This window comes from Boleophthalmus pectinirostris, unplaced genomic scaffold, assembly GCF_026225935.1.
Source record: "Boleophthalmus pectinirostris isolate CB_2022bp ecotype Guang Dong unplaced genomic scaffold, ASM2622593v1 HiC_scaffold_714, whole genome shotgun sequence".
Taxonomy (NCBI): Eukaryota; Metazoa; Chordata; class Actinopteri; order Gobiiformes; family Gobiidae; genus Boleophthalmus; species Boleophthalmus pectinirostris.
The window spans coordinates 1-25,000 of NW_026571482.1; the positions used below are offsets into that span (position 1 = coordinate 1).

At 38.5% G+C, this 25,000-nt stretch overlaps 3 protein-coding genes across 3 annotated transcripts; all 3 read right to left on the reverse strand.

Moving 5' to 3' along the window:
* Window positions 1–9,209: 9,209 nt before the first annotated feature.
* LOC110172719 (uncharacterized) lies at window positions 9,210–10,374 on the reverse strand. Its single transcript, XM_020938656.2, has 4 exons — window positions 10,220–10,374; window positions 9,837–10,139; window positions 9,622–9,773; window positions 9,210–9,491 (listed from the first exon to the last, which is right to left on the reverse strand). The coding sequence occupies exons 1-4, from the start codon at window positions 10,296–10,298 to the stop codon at window positions 9,405–9,407; spliced, it is 621 nt and encodes a 206-aa protein (XP_020794315.2). The 5' UTR covers window positions 10,299–10,374; the 3' UTR covers window positions 9,210–9,404.
* A 4,014-nt stretch (window positions 10,375–14,388) lies between these two features.
* LOC110172468 (jupiter microtubule associated homolog 1) lies at window positions 14,389–21,128 on the reverse strand. Its single transcript, XM_020938344.2, has 5 exons — window positions 20,937–21,128; window positions 18,303–18,442; window positions 16,037–16,185; window positions 15,477–15,501; window positions 14,389–14,862 (listed from the first exon to the last, which is right to left on the reverse strand). The coding sequence occupies exons 1-5, from the start codon at window positions 20,990–20,992 to the stop codon at window positions 14,714–14,716; spliced, it is 519 nt and encodes a 172-aa protein (XP_020794003.1). The 5' UTR covers window positions 20,993–21,128; the 3' UTR covers window positions 14,389–14,713.
* A 428-nt stretch (window positions 21,129–21,556) lies between these two features.
* On the reverse strand, window positions 21,557–24,608 carry LOC110171938 (small ubiquitin like modifier 2). The gene is made up of 4 exons (XM_020937746.2): window positions 24,466–24,608; window positions 23,803–23,934; window positions 22,975–23,046; window positions 21,557–22,116 (listed from the first exon to the last, which is right to left on the reverse strand). The coding sequence occupies exons 1-4, from the start codon at window positions 24,484–24,486 to the stop codon at window positions 22,054–22,056; spliced, it is 288 nt and encodes a 95-aa protein (XP_020793405.1). The 5' UTR covers window positions 24,487–24,608; the 3' UTR covers window positions 21,557–22,053.
* Window positions 24,609–25,000: the final 392 nt, after the last annotated feature.

A 25,000-nucleotide genomic window follows, 5' to 3' on the forward strand; every position in this document is an offset into this window, starting at 1 on the left:
ATTTTTGTGGTCAATATCACAACCCCCTAAAAGTGAATACATTAGTACTTAGTATTAGAACTCATTATTAGTATACAAGTACTGTATTTTACACAGTTACTATTACTTACTATTTCTACTACTACTACTTCTTCTACTACTACTTCTACAACACAATTACTTCTACTCTAGTAGTAGCCCAGAATATAACATGATACTCTAGCACTGCTGTTGCCACACACTTTATAAGCTTAAATTGAGATCATGTAGCATGACAGGACTTGATTCTGCTGAACAAATAAAGATTATAATGTTACTCCAAATTATATGTTTGTTTGGATGAAATCATTTCAAAGGCTATTAAATGTCACTTATAAAAACAAAAATGAATCTAAATAGATTAAGCCCGTATTTATGAGTCAACTAATGAACATTTATAATAAGCGTGCTCTTAGATTTTATAGATCCAGTACGTCCCCATAATAAATGATTTGGAGGTGTTTCCCAGAATACACCTGACATTATATCAGTCATTTGAAGTGCGTTAACTCCTCTCCAATAGGATTTCTGAATTCATGACTAGCTAACACTTGAAATAATTACTACTTGCAGCACAAGGCTTCTCTCATGTCAGGACAAAGACACAATTGCTGCAGACAGAGAAGTTAGTAAAATCTGATAAAGTGACAAAAATCTACATGCATTTTTCAATCAAATGTATGATTCAAAAGTGAAGATGATGTTACTAACCCTTATTTCACTTTGACAAATGGACTCACAAGCACTGCTTCATAGGTCACAGCCATTTAAGATTGTTAACTGAATAATTTTTCAGTTGGGAGCCCTGTCATTAGTTTTACAAAAGTTTACACAGTGGTTTATGAGTGCAGTTCTTTTAAAGAATATTGAAGCTGAGAGACAGTGATTTGACACTTGATAAACTGTCCTGAATATCAGAAGTATAGTGGCTCATCTATAAAAGTCTCATAAGATGAAGCTGATGTTAAGCGATCAGTGGCAGTTGTTTATCTTATTATCTTAATCATCTTAAGCCACAGCTCATTTCAGCAGCAAACAGGACAGGGACTACTTGAGGATGTTTTTGTATATTTTAAAATTGGCTGTGTCGTGAAACAGTATTTTTTTTTTTCTAATGTAATTTTTATGCCATGTTTATTCCTCTACTTGCAGGAGAAGTGAGATGACTGACCAGCCATACCTAATCTTTCTGAAGGTTTTTTTTCCCTGTTTGCATTAGTGTGTGCCCGTGCATGTACACCCTCTCACTAATATCCGTGTTTCACATCAGAACCTCTCACAGCCTGATATTATCTTTTTACAGGCTCTCCTTTGGCCCGGGGCTTACGTTGGAGAACACACTTGTACTGTTTGACAACCCCAATAGTAGCTCCAGAGAGTGCACTCAGCTAGCATCCCTGCGCTGCATACTTGGCTGCAGCTAAACACATGGAGTGGACACTTTAGAGCAGGCTCCACAATGCAGGTCGTACACTTAAGGGGATTTCCACAGAGACAGGACAGCAAGGGAGTGATGCCGCGTCAACAGAAAAGACTATTGTTCTTTATGTTGTGGCCATGTTACAGAGAGATAAGTGGGGAGAAGTATCACAGACAGCTACAGCTTTAGGATTTATAACCTGTCAGTAGAAATAAGCATCTCGAGTTACACAGTTACTCTATGTGTTTTAGTGTTTTGTGCAGGAGTTTTTCAGTAATAATTGAAAAATGGCCCCAGAACAGAACTTTAACTGTGAGCGAGGAAGCACAGTCACAGTCCTAAATAAATACGCAGTTGTACAAGGCCTTATTAATCAGCTTGATATGTAAGAAACCTGCAATAGGCGCCATATTAAAAAGGCTTTAGGCTGGTGCATACCAAATATTATTGTAGTGCCAGTTGGAAAGCTAATACATGAAAATGAATCCATTTACACAAGTCTAAAAACAGGTAACTAAGTATCTGTACTAGGCATCAGGGCATTTCTTGGGTCTTGCAGTAGTAGAAATTAAGTGCTATTTCTACACACAGCCAAACCAAACACCAGTCAATACCTGTGAATCTCAGGCCTTCTGTTATGAAGGTAAATGATGCATACAGCCTTCTGCTTTCCCATTCTGAAAGTACTTTAAGATCATACCCTGCTCAAGTACAGCACATGTGTGTCCATGTGTTCTAATAGCTTATTAGTCTATTATTCGCAGACTTCTAAGAGGCCAAATTGCTGGTTAGGCCATCCACGGTATGCTTTTCTGAGATGACAGGGCAAATATGTCTCAACGCAGTTTACAGCTCGACTTTTAAGTTACCATATAACAATAGCTTTAGGCACTGAATCAAAGCCTCACTGACTCTCCCATATAAACAGGCTAAAAGCTGTAAGTGCAAGGCATTTGTCATCCAGGTACACGTCTAGGGAATAGGTGTGTTTTGACATAAAGGTGCATACCAGGAGTGGAAAATAATGTTTCTATTGACTTTGAGTGTATTTGTGTGTGTGTGTGTGGCACCGAGCAGGCTGTTACTCATACAGGTTATTCATTGATCCGGGTGACTTAGAGGGAGTGGTGTGCTAGTCTGGGATGGGCTCAGGTTCAGGACAGACAGAGTGAGTGAATGCAGACACTTACGGACCACCAGCAGCTCAGAGGAGTACACTAAACTCACATGTTTGTGGACAAAACACACACGCTGACCTGCTCTTCCCAAAGTCACCCCTCCAAATCTCTTCCCATGCAGAGTATTTGCAACACATTCATTTGAAATTAAATGAATCAAAGCAGCAGCAAATGTAAAGCAAACAGTTCTCTAGCAACACATCATACTTTCAGAATGTATGCCTGTCAAATTAGTAGTGAGAAAGTTCATGTTTGCAAACGTTATAACATGTTTTTTAAGTCTAAATCAAAGGTTATAAAAAACGAAGTTGCTTGTAATAGTAGCATTTATCATACGCAAATGATTATAGTGATAAAAACTGTTGCCGTTTCTTTGACTTTATTTTTAATGACTGAAAGAATGCAGCAAACCATAATTCTTACGTTTTCTTTTCAGACTTTTGGGATATTTCCTCCCAAATTTCCGATGTGCACGCAGTATTTGGAGTATTTTTCCACTCCTTCTTGTTAACAGATGCTGAAGGGCAGACTTAAGTGAAGAAATGTGATTGAGTAATGCAAAAAGCAAAGACAAAAATCTCTAAACATGGCATATTAGAGTACGATAAAGCATGTGACAGCTCGGCCCATGTCACACAGTACAGAGACACATACACACAAACCCATGCTTACACAAACAGATACACACACATACACACACACATATAGATATACACACAAACACATACACGCACACATGCACACGCACACAGACGGAGTTTGAGGAGGCGAGGCGGCATGACCCAACATGCACCTGGCTCTGATGGAAAGACGTCGGACGCTCCAGCGCACAAATCCTCTGGAAAGACAAACCAAAGAAAGAAGAGGCATTCCACGGGACAGGCGTGCAGTGCGAAGAGACAGAGGAGCACCAGGAAGAGGGGAGGGAGACAGCGATGGTGCATGAGTAATGATCGGTCATAATGGTCTGCCAGTGGGGGATAAGCACTGGTGAAACACAGACATAGTGATAAAATGCAATGCACACCAGTGTCATGTGTACTCTCCTTCGTGAAAGACTTAGCCTGGCTTTGTATTCACGTATTTGGGGTTAAGCTTAAGCTCTATTAATTATACACTATGTTACTTTTCTGGAGGGTACAGCACCTCCTTGTCTCCATTGGGATGTTATTTCTTTGTCTTGAATGTTAAACAGTATGGCATTAAGCCTATCAACATGCATTCATACTGAGCAGGTCTACTCTACACAGGTATGACGTGATTTTGGCCATGTGGTGTCACCTACTCTGTGGAAAAAGAGACATTTAATGTCATACTGTGAAATATTCTAAGCAAAGAAATATCACCTCCATGAAGACAAGCAGATAATGTACCCTTCAACAAAAAAGTTATATAGTGAACCTTTAAAATGCACTTGCATTATACTGATGCTGAGCTCCAAAGTCAGTGAAGTCTCTGATTGAGGTAGCCAAATTTTCGTCTATTGGTGACCACTCGGCTTGTTATTAAGGACTAAATGAGAGCTGAGAACTCCATGTCTGTTTTGTCATTGTTATTTCGCACACCCAATGAATTTGACAGATTGACTCAATTGAACCAATCAGATTGCAGGGGTGACCGAGATGAGTAAATCAAGTAATCCTCCCCAGTCGTAGAAGGGAGTGACCGACATCTGACATAGATTAACGCACTCTGATTGGTAAACCATTCATCATTATCATGCACCGTCAATATTGTCGTTGCATATCAGAATTTTCAGTTCTGTTCCGACACTATGCGCAGTCGGAGCTAATGGCTGTCCGTTTAAGCACATCAAGCAATCAAAGTCATCAAATCGTAACCACATAATTTGGGTTTGATCGAAAACCAAAAATGTGTAGAGGCTAGGTTTGATTCAAAGGAAAAAGTTACTCGCGCACTGACGGATAAGCACTCACTTGGATATGACTTCTTCATGATTCCTGGTGTTGCTTATGCCCTGTTGATATCTTAAATATTTCCACCTCTCAAGTTTGCATCCCCAAATAGCCGCCTCCTTCAGATGGTTTTCCTCTCCTCTGAACCACTTGAATGATCTAGCTCCCCAGGTACAACCCACGGGCTCTGCGCGTGCTCCCGCTGTGAGCCACTTTTTGGAAGAGCGTCTCCTCACAATGGATACAGTCACACCTGCGTCTTGACGCACGCCTAGTCCAGCAGCGGGAGTGGTTTACTGTAGCTTTCCACACGTGAACTTCAGCGCCATAAAGCGAATGGGACTTACCTACAGGGGATGTTGGCAGTAAGTCGGAGGGCCTCTGATTTAGAACTACAGTAACCAAGAACATTTACTCAGCTTTTGTTAAACACACTCAAAATGACAATGACGTGCTTTGAATGCATAATGATCAGTGTTAACCACAGTTGCTCACGTTTAATAAACCAGTCATCGGCTTAAATACGTGAGGGCTTGGTTAATTACAATCAAGGCCAATTAGGTAAAAATAAAGGCTAGTGCCATAGACCATCCTCTCAGGGCGCAGTTAGAGCCTTTGCCCTCTGAGCGGCAAAATAGAGCTCCTGGATGCAGAACTAAGAGCTTGAACTTGAGTTTTTCTTTTCCATAATGTGAAATGTGCTTATTTGCTATCTCTGGCAATAGTTAGCATTGCTTGCTTTGATAGTGTACTTGATGTGTTTCATAAACTGGCTGATCTGGATTCTGGATTGAGATATTGTAGGTCCAGATCACCCAGCATGCCCATAACCTGTGACCCTTTATATTCCAGTGTGGCAACCTGCTTCTTGTTCACAGAGATTAAAGGGCCTATATTACGCTATTTTCTGATCTATGTCACAATGTTGTTTCCTCATTACAAAACTACCTGGAGTTGTATTTTGTTTCCTCCACTCATGTTTGACACACAAACCCTGCATATGTCTGAGAGAGTTCTTCTCTCAGACAGAAAACATTCTGTTCCACAATATGATATCATACAGGGACCATGTTTTTAAACTTCATGCACCTTGACTTGAATCATTTGGATGATTTCAGCCCTGGAATTGCCAATATCTACTGAACTAAATCTAAAAGGTGCTGCTAACCTAAAAACTACCTCTTCATTACATTACAGGTTGGAGCTGAGTGTTTTGAGCTTCAGAGATGTAGACAGACCAGTAAGAAAGGATTATATGACAATGAAACAAAACACAACTCCAGGAATGATTTTTATGAGATAACAACATTATAACATGTCTTAAAGCTCAAAAGAGTCAGTTTTGCATAACACTGGACCTGTAACTTTCTGTGTAAAATTGAAAGTTTAAGCAGTGAGCAGCAGCGACCTCCTGTGGATGTATAGGGGTTTGTTTTTTTTTGCCAACAAGGGAAGTGTACAATCAATATTGATATTACTAGGCAAAGTATATGCCTCTGTTTACAAACTAAAGAGTGGATCATAATGCTAGTGGATTATAAGGACAGTAACCACGTGAAGACTCCAATATTTCTGGATGTGAAAATCTAAAATGATGGCAATGTTTTTAAAGTCATGTATTTACTTACACATACAAATACAATTATTACAAGTCAAAAAGATTGTTAGCTATATCACTAGGACCTAACTAGGCAATCTTGGTTTTCAAGTTATATAAGATGACACACATTCTGATATTTAACAGCAGACAGATGCGACACATAAAAACAGGAAGTTGAATCACACCATGCAGATTGTTTATAGATATACCTTTTGATGCTGCTAACTTTACTGCTTAGTTTCATGAAATCACTTCCTGCCACATTTTGTTAGATACTGAAGAAACTAAATGAGAGAGACATGCAAGTAAAAGCTTGCCTATATCTTGTATTGAAATCTGGTGAAATGTACTATATACAAGCTTACCTATTAATTACACATGCTGAGACATTTGGATGCATAAACACATTGCATTCATTTATAGTTGAAGTTTTATTACAATATCAGTTTTTCTAGCAGGTAACATAGTACAGACCTAAAACCATCTTTGTTCAAATTAAAAATATATTAGGATTTATGATGATTGTGATTTTGAATACATTTTATTTTGTCCCATTAAAACCAAACCAGATGATTTTCAAATTACCTCAGGATGAACAAGCTGATTTATTTATTTTTTAATAATTGTCATTTGACACAAAAAAATAGTCCTCCTATCCACATGCTTTTACTGGTTAATCATTAAAATGTGATTAACCATTCTTTAAATAAACTTTTAAACTTGTTTCTATTTGATTTAATCCCCTCACCTTTCCATGTAATTTTCTATTACAGTACCTTACTGAAAATAATTTGATTTAAATACATTTACACTTTAATACTTTAAACTCTAAGTTATTCACAGCCTACAGTACATGTGTTTAACTAGTTTTGTTCTTTCTTGGACTTGATACCACAAGATGACTTGCTTATATGAACCACAATGCATTACAGGTACAGAACTGTTCAGCCCTTCATACTCTGGGACGGAAGTGAAAAAACATCACATGGAAAATTAAAAACTCATCCCACTTTTTTTTCCACTACTGACGCATGCTACTACAGTTTGTGGACTATTTTACATGGTTTAAGTAGCACTAAAGAAGATGCAGGTTTTTTGTGAACAACACCTTTTGGTTTGAGTCATAAGTTGCCTTTGATGCAACTTATCATTTACTGTTTCCTGTAACATGCTTTGACAAGTACAGTTTATACTGTAAGTAGTGCAGCCCCCTTCAACCCGCGTGACACTTCAAGTTCAAGTACTACATGTTTAAAGATATATAGTTATATTATACAAAATTGACCCCTGTGAACTTTAAGACATTTTAGAATGCTGTTACGTCCTCAAAAACATATGTGGACTTGTGTTTTGTTTCATTCACGCATATTTGAGTAATCCTTTATTATTAGGCTGAGTGCATCTCCAAAGCTCAATATGTTCTGTTCCACATTGTGATATCTTGTGGTAATTCTCATGTTAGCAGCTAGCTTTTGCATTTTGTTCACTGGAAATGGGAAAGTCCAGGGCTGAAATCATTGAAATGATTCTAGTGAAGGTGTATGGAGTTTAAAAACACAGTGGAGCACTTCCTGTATTCCCACATGGTATCACAAGGTGAAGCTGAGTGTTTTCCATTTGAGAAAGAACACAGCCTAAATATGTGTATGCGGATTAAACATGTGCGACTGAAACAAAAGACAATTCCAGGTATGTTTCTGACACGGGCAACATTAGAACATACTAGATCAGAAAATAGCACAATATGGGCCCTTTAAGTAGGCTGTGAAAAGAAAATGAGTTAGAGGGGCACTATGTAACTTCTATGGTGGAGCGTCTGCCATCTGTTTGTTTCCGTGGATTTGCTATTGGTTTGTAAGGCAATAAACTTCTATTGCATTTACTAAATTACAGCTGTTTTTGTTTCTATGTAAAGACTTGCTGTGAACAGGGCACCTCCCCACAGATCTGACCTGTAACTTACACAGTGCACCTTGAAGTAAAAAGTACTGATAAATAATTAATAATATTTATTTGTTTAAAAAAAAAAAACATCTGCAGGCTGAATAGTTTCTGTCTATACCTTTAGGACCTCTGTAACCAAGTATATAGTGCACTAATTGCCTTTGCACAGCTAAGACATAACAATAGGAAACGCTGGGGTCTCTGGGTTGTTGTGTTTCTTGTAAGTGTGGTTTGTGTTTTTGCTTCTTTCAACCTTTCTATTGTTCGGACCTTATAGTGCGGCTTTCAAACTTCCTTTGAATGTAATGCATTACTGCTCTGTGATTCTGAGCGTAGGTCTTCAGACCGCAGCGCTCCGCAGGTAGCACTCTGTGACCACATATATTTCATAAGTAAACATGATGCATGCAGCTGCTCTTCACATTACACACTCTGCTAAACAAGCTCTTCTGACATGAGCTAGAAACTCATATTGCCAGGGATGTACAAATGTTTTTCACTGAGGGCCAAATATTGAAACTTATATTGAGCAGAAGGCCACAGGGGCAGGACAGTACAATGAGCCAGTGTAGTGTTGTCCCTGTAGTGACGTCTGTGTTTCAGATCACATCACATTATTCTGTAGGTCCATATTATTTAATACAGATGCAGGGCAGATAAAATTAATATTGTTAAAATGCCAATTTTCCTGTTAATACAATGAGTTCTTGGATCTAGTCAATAAGAGGAATTACCAGGTTCAAGGTTTGTCGCTTTACCTTTCAGATATTTCATGATAAAGTACAATGTAATCAATAGGGAGAAATAGCTCTTGCCCCCATCTGAGAGTATGACATCAACACATTTTGGAGGACACAGGAAACCATGGGAGATTTATTATTTATTTAAGTCTGTATCATATGTTTGTCATGAAAGTTATAATAACAGGAATGTTCAGAATGTGTTGTACACACACACACACACACACACACACACACATTGCTATTAGTTTTAATAGTATTTATTTTAGAATTGATCAAGGTACTCTGATCGAAGTAAAAATGTTTTTTTGTTATGTACTGACAAAATATTAGGCTAAAGGATTATGTGTTAAAAATGTATACAAATAATATTGTATATAAAAACTGACAAGCTACTTTTAACAAAATGTTTATTGAAAAATCTACAGAATAAAAAAAAAGTTTTTAAAAACAATATTTACAATATACACACTATACACAATCATATTGTTAGTTGTATTAGTCGCTCAAAGTCTGTTGGAACAATAGAGATCTTCATTGATGGCTTAAATGAGAAGGAACCATCACAGAAACACATTTTCATCTTCATCAGCGTCTTATGGTACCTCGCATGTCTTCATACACATCATTATGAGGAAGTGGCCTTGATTTATTTCCTCCATGGGAATATTTGATCTAAGCAAAACAGATTTTACATTTATATTTAAATTCTTGAACAAACACACTTCATCATAATGGAACATACTGAGTGAACCTCCCCCAGAAATTCCACTAATCTTTTAGACTAACAGCTTGCGAAGATTACCTTTCGGATTGTCAACAGAAGTAAAGCTATGAAGACAGCAAGCAGTACTATAGATGAGATGACCACAGATGTCACTATCAGGATTTGGTGTCTTTCGTCCGTGTTGCAAGCATGAGCTGAATCTGTAGACTTGTCATCTTTATGAGGGGGATCTAAAAGAAAATACATGTTATCAACATAAACCCTAACAGCAAAATTTTACTGCTTAGTCTTACCTCTTACAACCAACAGCATGGATCCACCATCAATTTCTTTCTGCACTGATGTTTCATACAAACACCAATACACCCCAGTGTCATTTGTTGTCAGGTTCTTCAGCACAATTTGTGTATTTGGGAATTCATTGTCAGTCTGTGTTCTACCAGGAAAAGCAAATCTTGGTGTCTCAGATTGGACTCTGTAGTAAAAATCATCATTTTTGTTCAAGCCTTTCTTCACGTTTAGTAGAAAAGCTTTTTCTTGTTCATCTTTAAATTCACACTTGATGGTGATGGACACTCCTGGATCCCTCCATTCCACTAAGAAATTAAATTAAATACAAAGAGATATTTCAAATCAAGTTAATTTCACAGTTAGAACTCTTGTTAACCTGACTCACCTTTGCTGCATAAAGTTGTGGAGGCAGAGATGCAGAAGACAGCACAGAATCTCCAGAAAACCCACCACAAAGTAGGCATTTTGACTTCACAGTCAGGAAGTTTGAGTGCTGAGAACGATGTCTGTCTGTCTTAAAAACCTCAGTGAACAACACTGTGACCACGTGACACAAACGAGTCTAGGCGTAGGTGAACGAGTTTTGAGATCAGTAAGGGTTGTTACATTGTATATTTTGATATACTAAACAGCTTGCTTTAAAGGTATATTTTTATTTGGTTTATTTGGTTTAGTTTTTAATTTGAGATAGCCTACAGATTACAGATCAGATATGTGTGCCACAATTGCATTTAATCAAGCTTGTTACTGTAATGTTGCCCTTAACACCTTAACACTTAATATTTTATTTCATCTACAGCTAAATGTAATTCAGTTTAATTATGAAGCCTATATCCAAGGATTACAACAGCAGTTCTCACAGCGCTTCACAAAAACTTAACAAAAAGCAGTTTGGATTTGACTTTGGTGTTTGTTTGGTATTTGCTGACTATGAGATCATGCTAAAATGCTTACCGAAGAAAAGAGGAACAACTATTTTCTAATGCATGTAAAGTTAAATAATAAAGTGGTGAGAGAGAGAGAGAGAGAGAGAGAGAGAAAGAGACAGAGAGAGACAGAGAGAGACAGAGACAGAGAGAGAGAAAGAGAGAGAGAGAGACAGGGAGAAAGAGAGACAGAAAAAGAGAGAGAGACAGAGAGAGAAGAGAGAGAGAGACAGTGAGAGAGAGATAGAGACAGGGAGAGAGAGAGAGACAGAGAGAGAGAGAGAGAGAGAGAGAGAGAGAGTCTGTCTACTGTTCTACTGTCTAACTGCACTTGTTGATCTGCAGATAGCTGGCCCACATCAAAAGTAGGTCATAAGTTTATGTGGGACGAGGGAAAGTAGATAGTGCCCCCTGTTGACATCAGAACGAACTACAGCAGGAAAGATTTTGGCTGCAAATAGGCTTTGTGCAGAACAGCACCTGGCAACCTCACCTGTTAGTGTCACTGCTTTTACTACTGTCCAGTTTTAGTGTTGTGCTAAAATTAATAAATATTTAAAGATGAGGCAGTGAACAGGGAGCAGTGGGTGGATGTCACTGACAATATGTTAAAAGTACACAAATAAAATTAATAGTTTTTAATGAATACTCTTTATCACTTTGAGACACAGTGAGCTAAAAAAGTAGCCTGCTGGACAGATGCAATTTTTACATGATATGAAATTCTGTTAATTTTTGAGTTATGCAGTTTCCCACGAATGCAACATCTGTTAGGCCTATAGCCTATAATAAAAACTTGCAGAATGAAATCTCATTCCCCAGAATCAAGGAAAGCCACGCCTTCTTATCTTTACAGCCAACGTCACAAAAGAACAGCTGTATAAAGTGCTATTAACAAAGTCTCAATAAATCCATAAATCTATTAACTTGTCACCACATTAATCACATTATTATTCAAGGATCAATAAAAGGAATTCTGATCTCTTGTGGAAGAGCCTGGTCACATTCTTATTCTAATGTGCCCATTTCTGTGGTCTGTCATAACTACTAGTGTATAACATTTGTAGGCCTACTCATATTAGTAATTCAGTTTATTTTACTTGCAGTGGCTTGTTTTTACTTGCATTTTTAATCGTTGGGTTAGTATAAGGGTTATGGACCAGGCCAGAGTCAGTTGCCAATGGAAACCCAGGTACTTCCTGTTTTGAGCTGTTGTTGGGTGAAAACTGACTTTGATAAAGCACATTCTGGTCATACCAAAATAGACACTATAATTTCTGAAACAATTAACTTTATTTTTAAATGTATCACAGAATGAGTTTATCTGCATTTAATAACATTTAGTTGATTAGACTGGAGGCTTAAAGGTTCTAATATATCATGCTTAATACAGATGTTGTATAGTATATGGCTGATATAGTGTTGTTCATTTTGTGACAGAACAGGGCAAAGTGGTTAAAACAAAGCAAAACTCTTCACCAAATTTCTCAGCAGACAGCTTATCACAGTAGACATATCTAAAAGTGTGTGCCGAGTCTAAGAGCATGGGGGCATATTGATCAACTGTTTCTCTGCAATGACTCTGCTCATTTCCTAATCCCTTTTCAGGCCCTCACATCCTGCCTCTTTTCAGAGCTCCCCCGGGACACAGCCTCATCTGGACCGCACATGCTTTAATGATTGTGTCAATAGTCTATAGTTTCAAATGAGCGGTGTGGCCTTAGTCATTCATTACACAGCAGTTAAATAGTTGGGCATATGGCTCTGGGGGAGGAAAATGGTAATCCAGAGCCGTTCTAGAAAAGATTAGGAGAATAATCAATGGGGGATCTGTAATTCAGTATTTATTGTTTACTAATACTGTCCACATTGTCAAATCAACCAACAAGGGCCCATGCATGAGACAGACCAGTTAGCTTCCAAAGAAATTTCTCATTTATCTCTTTGTTTAAAATGATTATTTATCAATTTAAATTAATATGATTAGAATTGTGCCAGTTAATTGCATTCTACATTTTGTTTAAAGGTGCACTATGTAATCTTTCTAGTGAGGATCCGCCACTTGCCTATTAAACTTCTATCTTGTCTTTTTTTGCTGAAACATACCCGTAATAATGCATCTTACTCTGCAGGTTTGCCTCTCTACATCTTACCTATACCTTGTCTCCATGGAGATGAAACTTAAAATGCAATACTGTGAAACATTGCAGATAAAGCAATATCATCCCCATGGAGACAAGAACGTGGCAGACTCTCCACTAGAAAAGTCATGTAGTGCACCTTTAACTGACCGAATCTAGCTGAACTACTAATGAGTTACTTTAATTATTAATTGGACGATCTCTTTTGTTTTGCAATGTGTACTGTGCCCTCAGATAATAAAAAGTAATAGTCCTTCCTTTGGGCTCCCAGTGAACTGAAGTATTCACAGAGACCAACGTCCTGGCATTTCTCCAGGGCAGGAAGCTCCTTCCTGATCGGGAGTGACCTCAGCGTTCCTCCGACGAGACGAGGCTGAAATGCACTGGTGTGTCACATCTCACTTCACACTTGGTTATGCAGCAGCAGCAAACATGGTGCCTTACTTGGAGTAAAACTATAGCTCTTCATTTAATGCATGGTACATATAAATGACATATTTGCAGCTAAATATAGTGATGAACAACAGATTACAAATATCTGTTACATGAATTCCTGTCGTCTCCACAGCTTGTGGTACCTGAGCTCTTAATCAATAAAGATTTATTCAATCTAGGATTAGATTTACATGAAGCTTTATTTTACAGAGATGATCTGCCTCTTAGATCCACAGTAAGAAGCTTATGGAGACCCCATCTAACAGCAAATCACCAAGTACAGTCAGTCTTTGATGTTTAGGTCATTGTAGGATCAAATCACACTCTTAAGGAAGACTTTATAAAGCCACATCATTATTGGGCCTATTAAAGCAGTGCTTTTGAAAATACTTTAACATATTACAATTGTGTTGTTGTATACTAGATGCATAGTAGTGCATAGTACTACTAACTACTAATTTATTTATATATATATATATATATATATATATATATATATATATATATATATATATATATATATATATATATAAAAATAATTGTATTTAATTTTTTTTTTGTTTTGATAACAATTTGTGTAACATTGAAATTAGTTAAAAGTACACACTAAAAAGTACTGTATTTGATTTGCCGTGTGGTTGAGCCATTTAAAACACTATGCTACATGCCAGAATCACATTTGACACACATTTCCTAATAAAGCCTAAACAGCGCTATCAAGATTTGTACACATGAGCTCATTTAACATTTTAGTTGGTTTGAAAAGTTTCCAGAAAACACCGCACACATTTGAACGGGCTGTGCAGGAGAAGCATAGTGTTAGTTGAAGACATTTCTCAGCTGACAGAGCTGGCTTTGTGATTACTGGGGCTGGGCAGTCTTCCAGTCTCAAAGTCTGGATTTCTTATAACTGTCCACAGCACGTTGCACAGCACTGAAAAATGACCCAACTAGGCTTGATTGTAGATTTTGGGTCAAATTTACTTTCCATTTCTTAGACCAGTTTTTGTTACTTTTCCAGAAACTCTTAGAAGAAAAAAAAGTCACAAGAATTTCATATCAATCTTTATTGTATTTAGAAATTCACGCATCAAATCTTTTTAGTATTTTTCTATCTTTTACCATTTACAATAAGGGAGAAACGCGAGACAAGCATGCCTTTTCCAGCAGGCGTGATGCACTACAGGATGGGCTGAATATAACAGGACAGAAAATACATAAAGTGCCTTTTTCAACAGTTTTTTTTCATATTTTAATAGAAAAAAGGTTTAAAACAAAAGGTTGCACAAGTGGAGGAGGGGAGAAGTGATGAGAGGGACAGAGAGGTGGGTGATATATTTAAAAAATAAAAAAGCATTTGAATGAAAAAGAGTGGCCTTATCCCAGGATGAGGCTGGACTTTCCCCCAGGTGGGTTTCTTCTGCCCCCGGCGTTGGCTCCTCCCGATGGGGCGGACGGCTGTGGTGACTCCTTTTGTTCATTTGGCTCATGCTCCTCCTGCTCCGCCTCAACTTCATCAGGACAGCCTGCAGAACCAGCAATGAACATCAGAGGTCTATGGTTTTACGAGCCCAAATGAGAGATTTATTCCTACACATAATATGTAGGCAAAACAAAGAAAATGGCCTTCAGTGAAATGTTACAGAGCCTAAGGTGCAAAAAATATCAAAATGAACTTTTCTTTTGGTCACATGCAATATGAGAAGACATCCAAACTGATTTCACACAGTTTTGATTGTCTGATGTCTATTGAGAGGTCAAACCTTCCATTATATCTGTCCCAGGAGGCAATCACTCATTTGTAAACACACACACCTGGAGGTTTATAAAAAGCTATTCAAATCCACTGCCCTGACAGTCACTTCAACAGAATATAAAGCCAATGATGGGGAACACATGATATGTATTAAAAAACAAACATGAGAACATGTGTCTATCTTGTGTTTTGATAAAGAGTAACAGATCAGGTTCAGTAAATACAGGGCGAGTCCACTGAATTACCTATTTATGTGTCAGAACCACGTCAGGCATTCAGTGTGATAACTCAATAATCAAAGTCATGCACTGAAGTTTAGACATAGTGAGAATAGAACAGAACTAAGAGCCTTTAATATGCTGCTCAAGTGTTCATGATACTTACCATTATTTGCCTCTTGGCCATTTTCCTGTAAACACAAGAAAGCAGTCAGTTTAAAACAACTATAGATCATATGCCTTACTGCACTCTGACACATTTACTTCTGCTTTGACACGGGACAAACAAAACACACATCACACTATTGTGTCTCGGAAGTTAGAGGTAAGATTTACAGTTTTTATATTGGGGGTGCATTCACCGGAAAACCAACTGTATTGTGGTTTATTTGAGACTTTTGTCATACCGGAACATAAACACATTTTGGAGGAAAACACAAAAACAAAACTTAAAAAGCAAAGCATTGTTTCAGTGACAGATGTTCAGCATTCAGATGTTAAAGGGAAGATTAACTGGTTAGACTTGAGGTACTGATAATACTGTTTAGAGTTGGATTCAAGTCATTTGTACTGTGCAACTAACTATGACATCAGTTCCATTTCTGGATTTTTTTTTTTTTTATTCACGAGAAAGATAGAACTAATGAATTTTCCGACCTAATCTGAAGGAATGTGGCTCCTTGCAGTTTCTGTGCCTGCTCACATGAGCCGTGGGACAGAGCGTACCTGTCTTTTCTGGCTCCACACAAGAGCAGCTCCAGAGTTGTGGATAGTGGTCAGCTCGGGCTCGGGGTTCTTGGGGAACAGGATTGGCTGTTGGCACCGTCTCAGTGGAGCAGAGGGCTCCCCGCACAGAGTCCCTGTTGCCGACCCAGCTAGATCACCACAGAAAGACAGAAAGAGGCAACAATTATAATGTGAGTCTATAAAATACAGATGGACTTATAATGGACTTTAAATACACTGGATACACAATGCATTACGTTATTTGTGTATAGGAGTTTCAAACCTTACTTTAACTAATTCTCACTTGAGTAATTATTTTACTGTTTCTATCTGTCAAATATGATTTTCTCTTGCCTTGAACAATTTCCTATGCCACTCCTTTTTAATTATTTTGACTAACAGCACTCTCACTAACTCACATAGGACACCTTCTGCATGTGGTCAGAGTAAAATAATTCCAACTCTCTTAGTTTAAAGGTCAAAACCAATTGTGGAGCCCTCTTCTGCATTAATCTCACTTTTAACAGATTACATTGAAGCCAGACAGGATCTACCATAGAGAAAAAACAAAACATGAGTAAGACCTTAGAGAAAGCAGCAGACTCATACCATATGGACTCTAATCCAATTAGTTACAGAGCTGCCCTCAGACCACACTGTTTTAACACAGCAGAGCAATGTGTCTGCTTAGAATCACTGGACATTCAGGGGGAAAAAATAAATCACTAAATCCCTGAAAAGAGACATCAACACTGAAGAAACCAACATCCTAAATACATGATTCTTTCAACAAAATGGCTATAAAATCTAGTGTTTGCCTGGTCGCATGGAAACCGTGAACAAGCCACATAAGGTAGCAGCAGTGGCAGCTTTGGTCTTGAATGCCAGCAATGCCAGAGATGGGACAGAGCGCCTTTTGTCCTGGGACACAACAGAGGGTGAGGAGTCGAGGGAGCGCGTACACAGTTGTTAATGGACTGAAGTGAATCATAAATGTTGAGAGTCTATCGTTCAACTAGACAAGTGCTCCTTTATTACAGCCAGAGGATCAATTATGTGGACAGGGAAGATAAATAGCAATCATGGGCACCGAGGCAGAGGAAGTGATTAGTCTGATGCTCGATCTTCAGATCTTTAAAGATGCACTTTGTAACTTTTCTGGTAGAGCGTCCACTGCCTGCTTGTCCCCATGGAAATGTGATAGCTATGTCTGAAATGTTCCACAAAACTTATTGAACTCATGTGGAGACAAGCAGGTAGCACTACCATGGCAAGTTTCAGGTCAGATCTGTGAAGCGGCACTCCCACTCACAGTAAGAATGGATGTTTTTCAATGTGTTTTTGAGCAAAAAAAACATCTGTAGTTAAAGAAATGCTAGAGATGTGTTTAATCCCATAATATGGAACATTCCAGACAAAGTAATAACATCCCCATAGAAACAAGCTGGTGGTAGATTCCCAAAAGTTACACAATGAGCGTAAATGATAGTAACATAATTTTTGTTGCTAATGAGGAAAACAGATTCTCAATAGAGATTAGAGATTATATTTATTAGGCTATAGTAGGTTTAAACATTGTAATTAAAAGGAAAGACAAATACTGTACCACGATGCTTCTAGTTGTGTTTTTTAGATTTTGTTTTTATATATCTTGACTAGTTTTGAACATTGCTCCATAACCTTTTATGAAAACAGTCTATGTTGATGGAAACTGCACAGCCGTAGCACATTCCTTAAGATCTGAATGGTAAGTGGCCTTGTCTTTTTGGAGGCTTGCCCTGTAGTTTGTGATCAAGAAAACCACTTTTAGGAGTTCCCCCGGTGGCACAAGAAGTAATAATTTTAAAGTAAATACCTCACCGTCCACATGCCAGAAGATTTAGTGTATGGCCTTCAGAGGAAACATGGCTTCTCTTCAAATTCCTTTACAGTTTTTATGCCTCAACTCAAATGTCATTTTTTATACTGTCAAGAAAAATGACTTAACTTGTGCGACTAAAATGAGCTTTAATCTCTACAAATTTTATCACTGACCCAATTCTTCTCACACAGTAGTACTGTTTCTCATCAGCAAAGTTTCAAATTACCCTTATGCTCTAGGGCTTTTGGAACCTCCACTTTTTATTTCACACAAAAAGTACTCAAAAAGTTGTGTTTTTCTACTACATTCCCTGATGCATTTTACCACATATTTTGCTATTTGAACTAAAGGCCAAACAGTGTGAAAGTAATGACATTAGATTCTGAGAATAAAAAGTGAAATTACTGGGTGGATTGTTCCTTCGATGGGCATGCGGATCATCGGGTTCAGCAAAAATATTGGAAGCCATCTTGTTCTTGCGTGGGGTTGTGTTTTCTTCCGAGCCAAAAGAGAAGCTCGTCTCTCCACCGGGCGGCCTCAGTACCCTGTGAAAACAACAATAAATACTTGATTATAATACCATTGATTGACTTACGCCCCCTTGCAAAACTTGCTCTGCCAAAAACACATGGCCTATATGTCACACCCCCATCATGAGCTGCATAATAGGCAACAAAATCAATAATCAAAAAAGCAGGCCTCCAGCTATAGTTTCACCTTCCTGCACCCCACCCATTACTAAAACACTGCATTACCACAAGGCACTCAAAGCAAACAGTGAACTCACAAAAGTCAGTCACCAAAACACTGATGTTAATGAGAATCTTAATGGACAAATCAGTTCTTTTGTCTGTAGAACCTTTAGACACATATGGGAATTTCTGATCTCTACTCCGTGGTTTAAAATGTCTTATTACAGTCTGTCACAAGTAGGCACAGGAATAGATTATAACTGAATTGTTGTTGTGATTCTCACAGTTAAACAAAATGCACTTTTTATTGGGATTAACAATATTATGTTTATGGTGTCATCCCAAGTCACAGTAATGGACAGTCAACTCGTTGCTTAATATTAACCTCTTTATTTGCACTACTCTGGAATGTTAACATGTTAAAAATGGATGAGTTCTATTGGGTTAAAAATAGATCAATAATACACACACACTTTACTAAATTCAATTGTGTTACATTGTGATTGATGCATAGCTGTGTTATTAAGTACATTTAGAAAAAAACATGGCAATTAACGAAGAAAAAAATGACACTTTCTATCTTGAGAATGACCAAAAGGTCCTCAAAATGGCAACCAAAACAGGAAAAGATCATGCTACTGAAACCCATGAATATATTCAAAATTGGTTGCCATGACAGGCCTATATTAAATTGTATCCCCGTGACTATACAAGGTGTGATATCTGATTAAATTATGTAGGTCAGGTGGTAAAATACTCCAGTTTTGATGGTGCAGAAAGCAAATGAAGAGAACAGAGAGCTCCATGACAGTGTGCTGTTAAGGAACATGTTACTCCCTTGTCTTGATGTAGGGCAGTGTGTGAATGGAGAGGTCATACACTGATGTGAAGCATTGCCAAGCTAGGACCCCTCCCTCTTTTTGTCTCCAGCAAACTCTCCAAACCACCAGCTGACACATGGAGCAGCTGTCCAGGGCCAGACAGGGAGACGAGGGCCAGCGAAGGCTAGTTAGCTTTTACAGCCATACGACAGAGATTAAAAATGCATACAAACATCCTATCAATCTATCTGCTATAAATGCTACAGGATATGGTCTACTGTCACACTTGGCTATGACAGAGCCTAATGCCTAAACCAGACCTCAGATCCTGGCCAGAGGATGAGCTCACGATTTCCACATAGATTGGGGCGAAAAGGGATTTTAGCTGACACACAGACACAGCAAGCCCCACCCTAAACTGAAAAAGCAAACAATATCAGTAAAACAGCAATGAAATTTTCAGACACAGGTGGAGCTGGACATGTTCTGGCTTATCTACACAGCAAGAGATGTGTATGTGTGATAATGACCAGTCACTTGTCTGGGGAGAGGGTTTGGTGGTAGATTTTAGCCTGATTCGGTTCAACTTGAGGTCTAACCAATATACCACATTGATCATGGAGAAAAGGCATCAAATATAGGGGTTAAGGATCAAAAACGACCATGGGAAGATCTACAAGAAGGCTTAGCTAACCCGGAGCCCCCACCCAGGCCCCCGCAGCATCGGCAAACAGCACGCGACTTGATGACTGACCGAGATTTGACATGCTCACTCAGCACAGATAACAAGATCGATCCAGCCACAAATATTCACGTTATCAACTGTATAGTAATCATGATTGTATCCAAATAAGCGCCTGTCTTCTGCACTGTTTTCACCGCAATGGATAGGCACGCAGAGGAGAGATAGGCGCATATCGCTTACTGAAAACCCTATGACCGCATGCCTAATGGATGAGTGGTCCTGTAGGATTTTGTTTTTACAATAATGAGTCAACATGTGTCCTCCAGAACCCACTGAGATGGCTAGAGTTAGCATGAGTAATGTACTTTTAAGACCTGGGCCTTGGCACGTCAATACATACAATCAAAAACTTGGCACACCTCTTCAAAGTACACTCAAGCGATGGGAACATTATACATTTCCTTGGGGAATAAGCAGGGACACAAAAAGTTAACATAGTCAGTCGAGAGCTAATCTTGTGTGTTAATCTTGACAATCTTCAATCATGAGAGAGAAAAGCATCCCCGAGGCGTCAAATTCTTTCTATTCTTGAACTTCACATAAACACAATGGCTAGCCTAACTTTGCACAGCTAAAGACGAGATAGGGGCCATGTCACACAATAAGATTAACTAAATTAGCGAGGCGATGGGTCAGTTTAGCTAATGCCAGAAAAATCCCCAGTCTGCCAGTCACCATGGGCCAGGGCGGCAGGATCCTGGAGAGGAAAAGGCGTTTGCAAAAGGCTCGACCGCATCCCACTTCTTTTGTTCCTCCGTCAAAGGTTTTTCTGCTCCTTTACCTGGAACTGCTTTTGGAGCCGGGGTCCATTCCCTGGAAGGTGGTGGTCGTCGTCATCTCTGCAGGATATCTCAAAGGCTCGGCGCTGACAAATACTGAATGAAAAACTAATGAAAATACTGCCGTCCTTCAGTGGGAGATGCGACGGGATGTAGACTCCACCCGACTGTGAGGAACGTAACGCGACCACAGCGGCTGGTTCTGCGGTGCCAACCCATAGGTCCCGCCCACCACCATTTCCGAGGCTCTGATTGGACACAGTGCTCAAAACTTTTACTTTGATTGGACGGCACTCCTCGGAACTTTTACCTCATTGGAAGAAACGGCAACAGTCAGCTGTCAATTTGGTGGCAGCTCTCAGCCACATGCTGAAGACCAGACAGTAGAGCAATTAGTAGGGCCTAGTATAATATCCCTCGGGAAAACCGTGGCAGTATGGTTTCTGAACTACATGTGGTACTTTTTCCGTCTGTCTATGTGAGGACCTGCCATTTCAATTAAAATTATCTAAACATCAAATTAAGGAGGATTTGAGTTGTTCATGGTCAAATATGCAAATCACAATTGCTCACAAGTTCAATTTAACTGTAGTTAGTTGGTCAACTGAATAATATATGCAAGTCTGGAAAAGGAAATATTTATTTTAACAAAAAACTTAAAAGGACAACACGAGTGTTTGTATAAACACCCTTAAAAGTTTGGTCTATATTATAATGAGAACATTCAAAACAACCACTACCATATAAAATTTATAAAATCAAAAACATGTGTGCTGTCAAAAGAAACTAAGAGACAATACACATTCTCAAGTGTGTAAAGAAAGTGGTCTCAAAAGTATGGAACAGATACCAGACAGAAGCATAAACAAATCTTTGCAAATATCAATATATATATTTCTACAGTCACCACCATTTTGTGGGTATGTGCCCTCCACATTAGAAGGAGCTCCAATACAGCATCAAACAAACCAGACTGTAGAGAAGATAGTTTATGTACATGTCAACAAAAGGAAATAATACTATACAGCAGGTTTGCCTTGCAGAAAAAATATTTTTTTCCTACAAAAATGATAGTGAACAAGGAAGTGGCTATTGAGGAAACCTGTGATGCAAACCATTTTAAAAGTAGCCTCCTGTCTGTTGTTGAAACACATCAATTGTATCTTCATCTTCCATTTCCAACTGAAAGGACACAAACATATTTCAGTTAGATCTTGTTAGTAACGCAGGAAAAAAACATTTCAACAGCTTACAACAATAATTATAACCATGAGTCATGAGCTTCCCATGTGAGAGTACCTTCAACTGTGAAATATGTGGAAATCAAATGTATTCCAGCCTACAGACATTCCTACTGAACTACACACTACACTGTTCTTTATACAAGGGTATTCAAAATATAACAACAACTTGCCCATTTATGCCCATTTTAATAATTTATCAGCACACATGCAGCATGGTGATTAAGCATATTTCTGTTACATTAAATAGAATGATTTCTATTATGACTAAACAAAGATAAGATTGTCGTCATTTACTAAAGGGTTGACATTTATTAAAAATGTATAGTTCCACGTGATTCAATCATTGATTCCATTTTGTATTTGTAGCAAAAACATCTTGGTAAAATGGTATTAAAGTCCAACTAAAATCCCTATCTACTCCTGCACATAGTTGTGCAAGTTGAAAGGTGCACTACCCAACTTTTCACCTCCAATTAACTGTAATGGCTTTTCCTGGAATGTTTCATGGTATAGCATTAAACTGATCTATCTCCATACAGACCAGCAGTTGGCATCTCCAGGTCAGATCTGTAGATCCGAGCCTCATTCACAGCAAGAATGCACGTTTTTCAAGGGATTTTGTACACTAAAAAACCCTTGCAATCAAATAAATGCTATATATGTTTAATGAAACTTTTCAAGAAAAGTAACCATCTCCATGGAGACAAACAAGTGATATACTCTCCACCACACAAATTAAGCAGTGCACAGTAAAGCTGTCATTGGAAAATCCATTATTATTATTCATTTAATTCACCTGTGATGGTGTGTCTGTCTCATTTATTGGCTGCCCATCAAACCGGAACCTGATTTGCCTCATAGACAAACCCTGTGTGGAAAAAAAACAAGAAAAAAACAATAGCATTACACATTGCATTAAAACCTAGACAAGATGAGTAGCTCTTCAAAACAGCACCACGCAATGTGTTGTAAAGGCAACATTGGCACAGAAAGGTCTACATAATACTGCCCTTGTATTTTAACAGACATTACAGCTATTGTGTGACCATTCCAGACACTTGTTTTTCTATCATATACTGTAGAGGTGCACTCAAAATATCAATGACAGTATATTGTTACGAACTCCATGACAATATGTATATAAATTCTTTATTGTGATACTTTTAAACAATGGTGATTCATTATAAATTGTCAAGTTACACATTTAACTACCTGTTGAATAGCGTACTAAGGCAGAAGCTGCATAGATGAACTTTAAGGGCATATATATGCATATAACCCTAACCCGTGTCACAATGTGGACCCTGTATCATATCAGGATACGTATTGTATTGTAAGATGCCTGTCAATAACCCATATGTGTATATCTTAATGAGGTGAGCTAACAGTTCAAAACTAACTATGTTCCTCAATGATGGTTCTAAAGCAGTGCAGGACCTTTATTTATGTGTCTTCCCAGCATTATTCAGAGGTGGGATCTCCACACACCATTGGTTGGTGTTGTTCTCAACACTGTTTGCCACTAAACTCTATTATTATGAGGAATGTGCTACGTTTTAGATCTATAAAAGACACTTACGCATCTGAGGTGAAATGAATAGTGAACTAGGGTTATGATGCTCACCTGTCTCTCGCAGTAGGCCCTCATGAGTTTGACGAGAGGAGTGTGTCTTTTGATCTTGAACTGCACCACAGAGCCATCCTGACCTGCCACCTTCAGGTTTATGTGCTCATTGCATTCCGTCTTCACCCCTTCCTGAAGGATATGTCAGAGCGAATGATCAAAATCTGTGCTATTAATGATCTTCTGAGTACTATTAAGGAAATACAATGGCACTGAAATGATTTATTACAAGAGCAAAAATATTTTAACATAATAAAAGGAACTTTTTCAATTCATGTCCCAAATCATTAGTTTCCGTTGTAATAAAGTAGGTGATACAGAACTTCCAGACTAAGCACTTTGAGCTGATCAAGAAACTTCAAAGTTTTCCTCTAATTTCAGAGCACAAACATGACGTACAGGAGGAGTCAGGACTGTAATGAAATGAGCAGTGCACTGAGGATGACAGCTGGTTGGCTGTGTGTGATCGAGCAAAGCGATCTGCGCGCATGTGGATGCGCGTTCACAAACCTTCCGGTCCATCAAAGTAGGAGTAGGCATAGCTTTTAGCTGACTTGAAACTTTACCAGTGCAAAAAGAGAAAGCTTTATATAAAAATATTTGATAATTCAATTTGTTACAAAGCTAGATTAATAGGTTTAAAGTATGTCATAATATACTCACCTTTGGTTTTTCATCTGCCATGGTTACTCTTTTGGCGCTTCTCTTTGCTGCCACACAAAGAATACGAGTACGCGCACGTGCTCGTTCACGTTTTAATTATATGAGCAGGACGTGCGCGGGCATGTGTCGGTGCGCGTCCACAACATTCACTTCTCATTGGTTAGAAGCAGTCACGTGGGCTAAAGCGCAGTCTGGGTGTGGGCGGGAGCCTCTTCCATGCGCGCTAAAGAGAAACCCAGTCACACATGAACGCGCATGAGTTGTTTTGGTCTTTATCGTGGCAAAAATATCAATTCAGTCCACTCCACGGGCAATAAACCTATTGGCCCTATCCGGACTTAACAGTTTCTGAAATTCATGAGGTCAGACTATGTGATTAAACCAGAAAATAAGAAAAAATTCCGACTGTCGTTTTCCCTCACAGATTGTCTGGCGGCCATCTTGTTTTTATTTTATTTTTACCTACCCTGTTTACTGTGTTTTTGTGGATGATTAAATTCACCAAGCAAGACATTGAATAACACAGCATGGATCA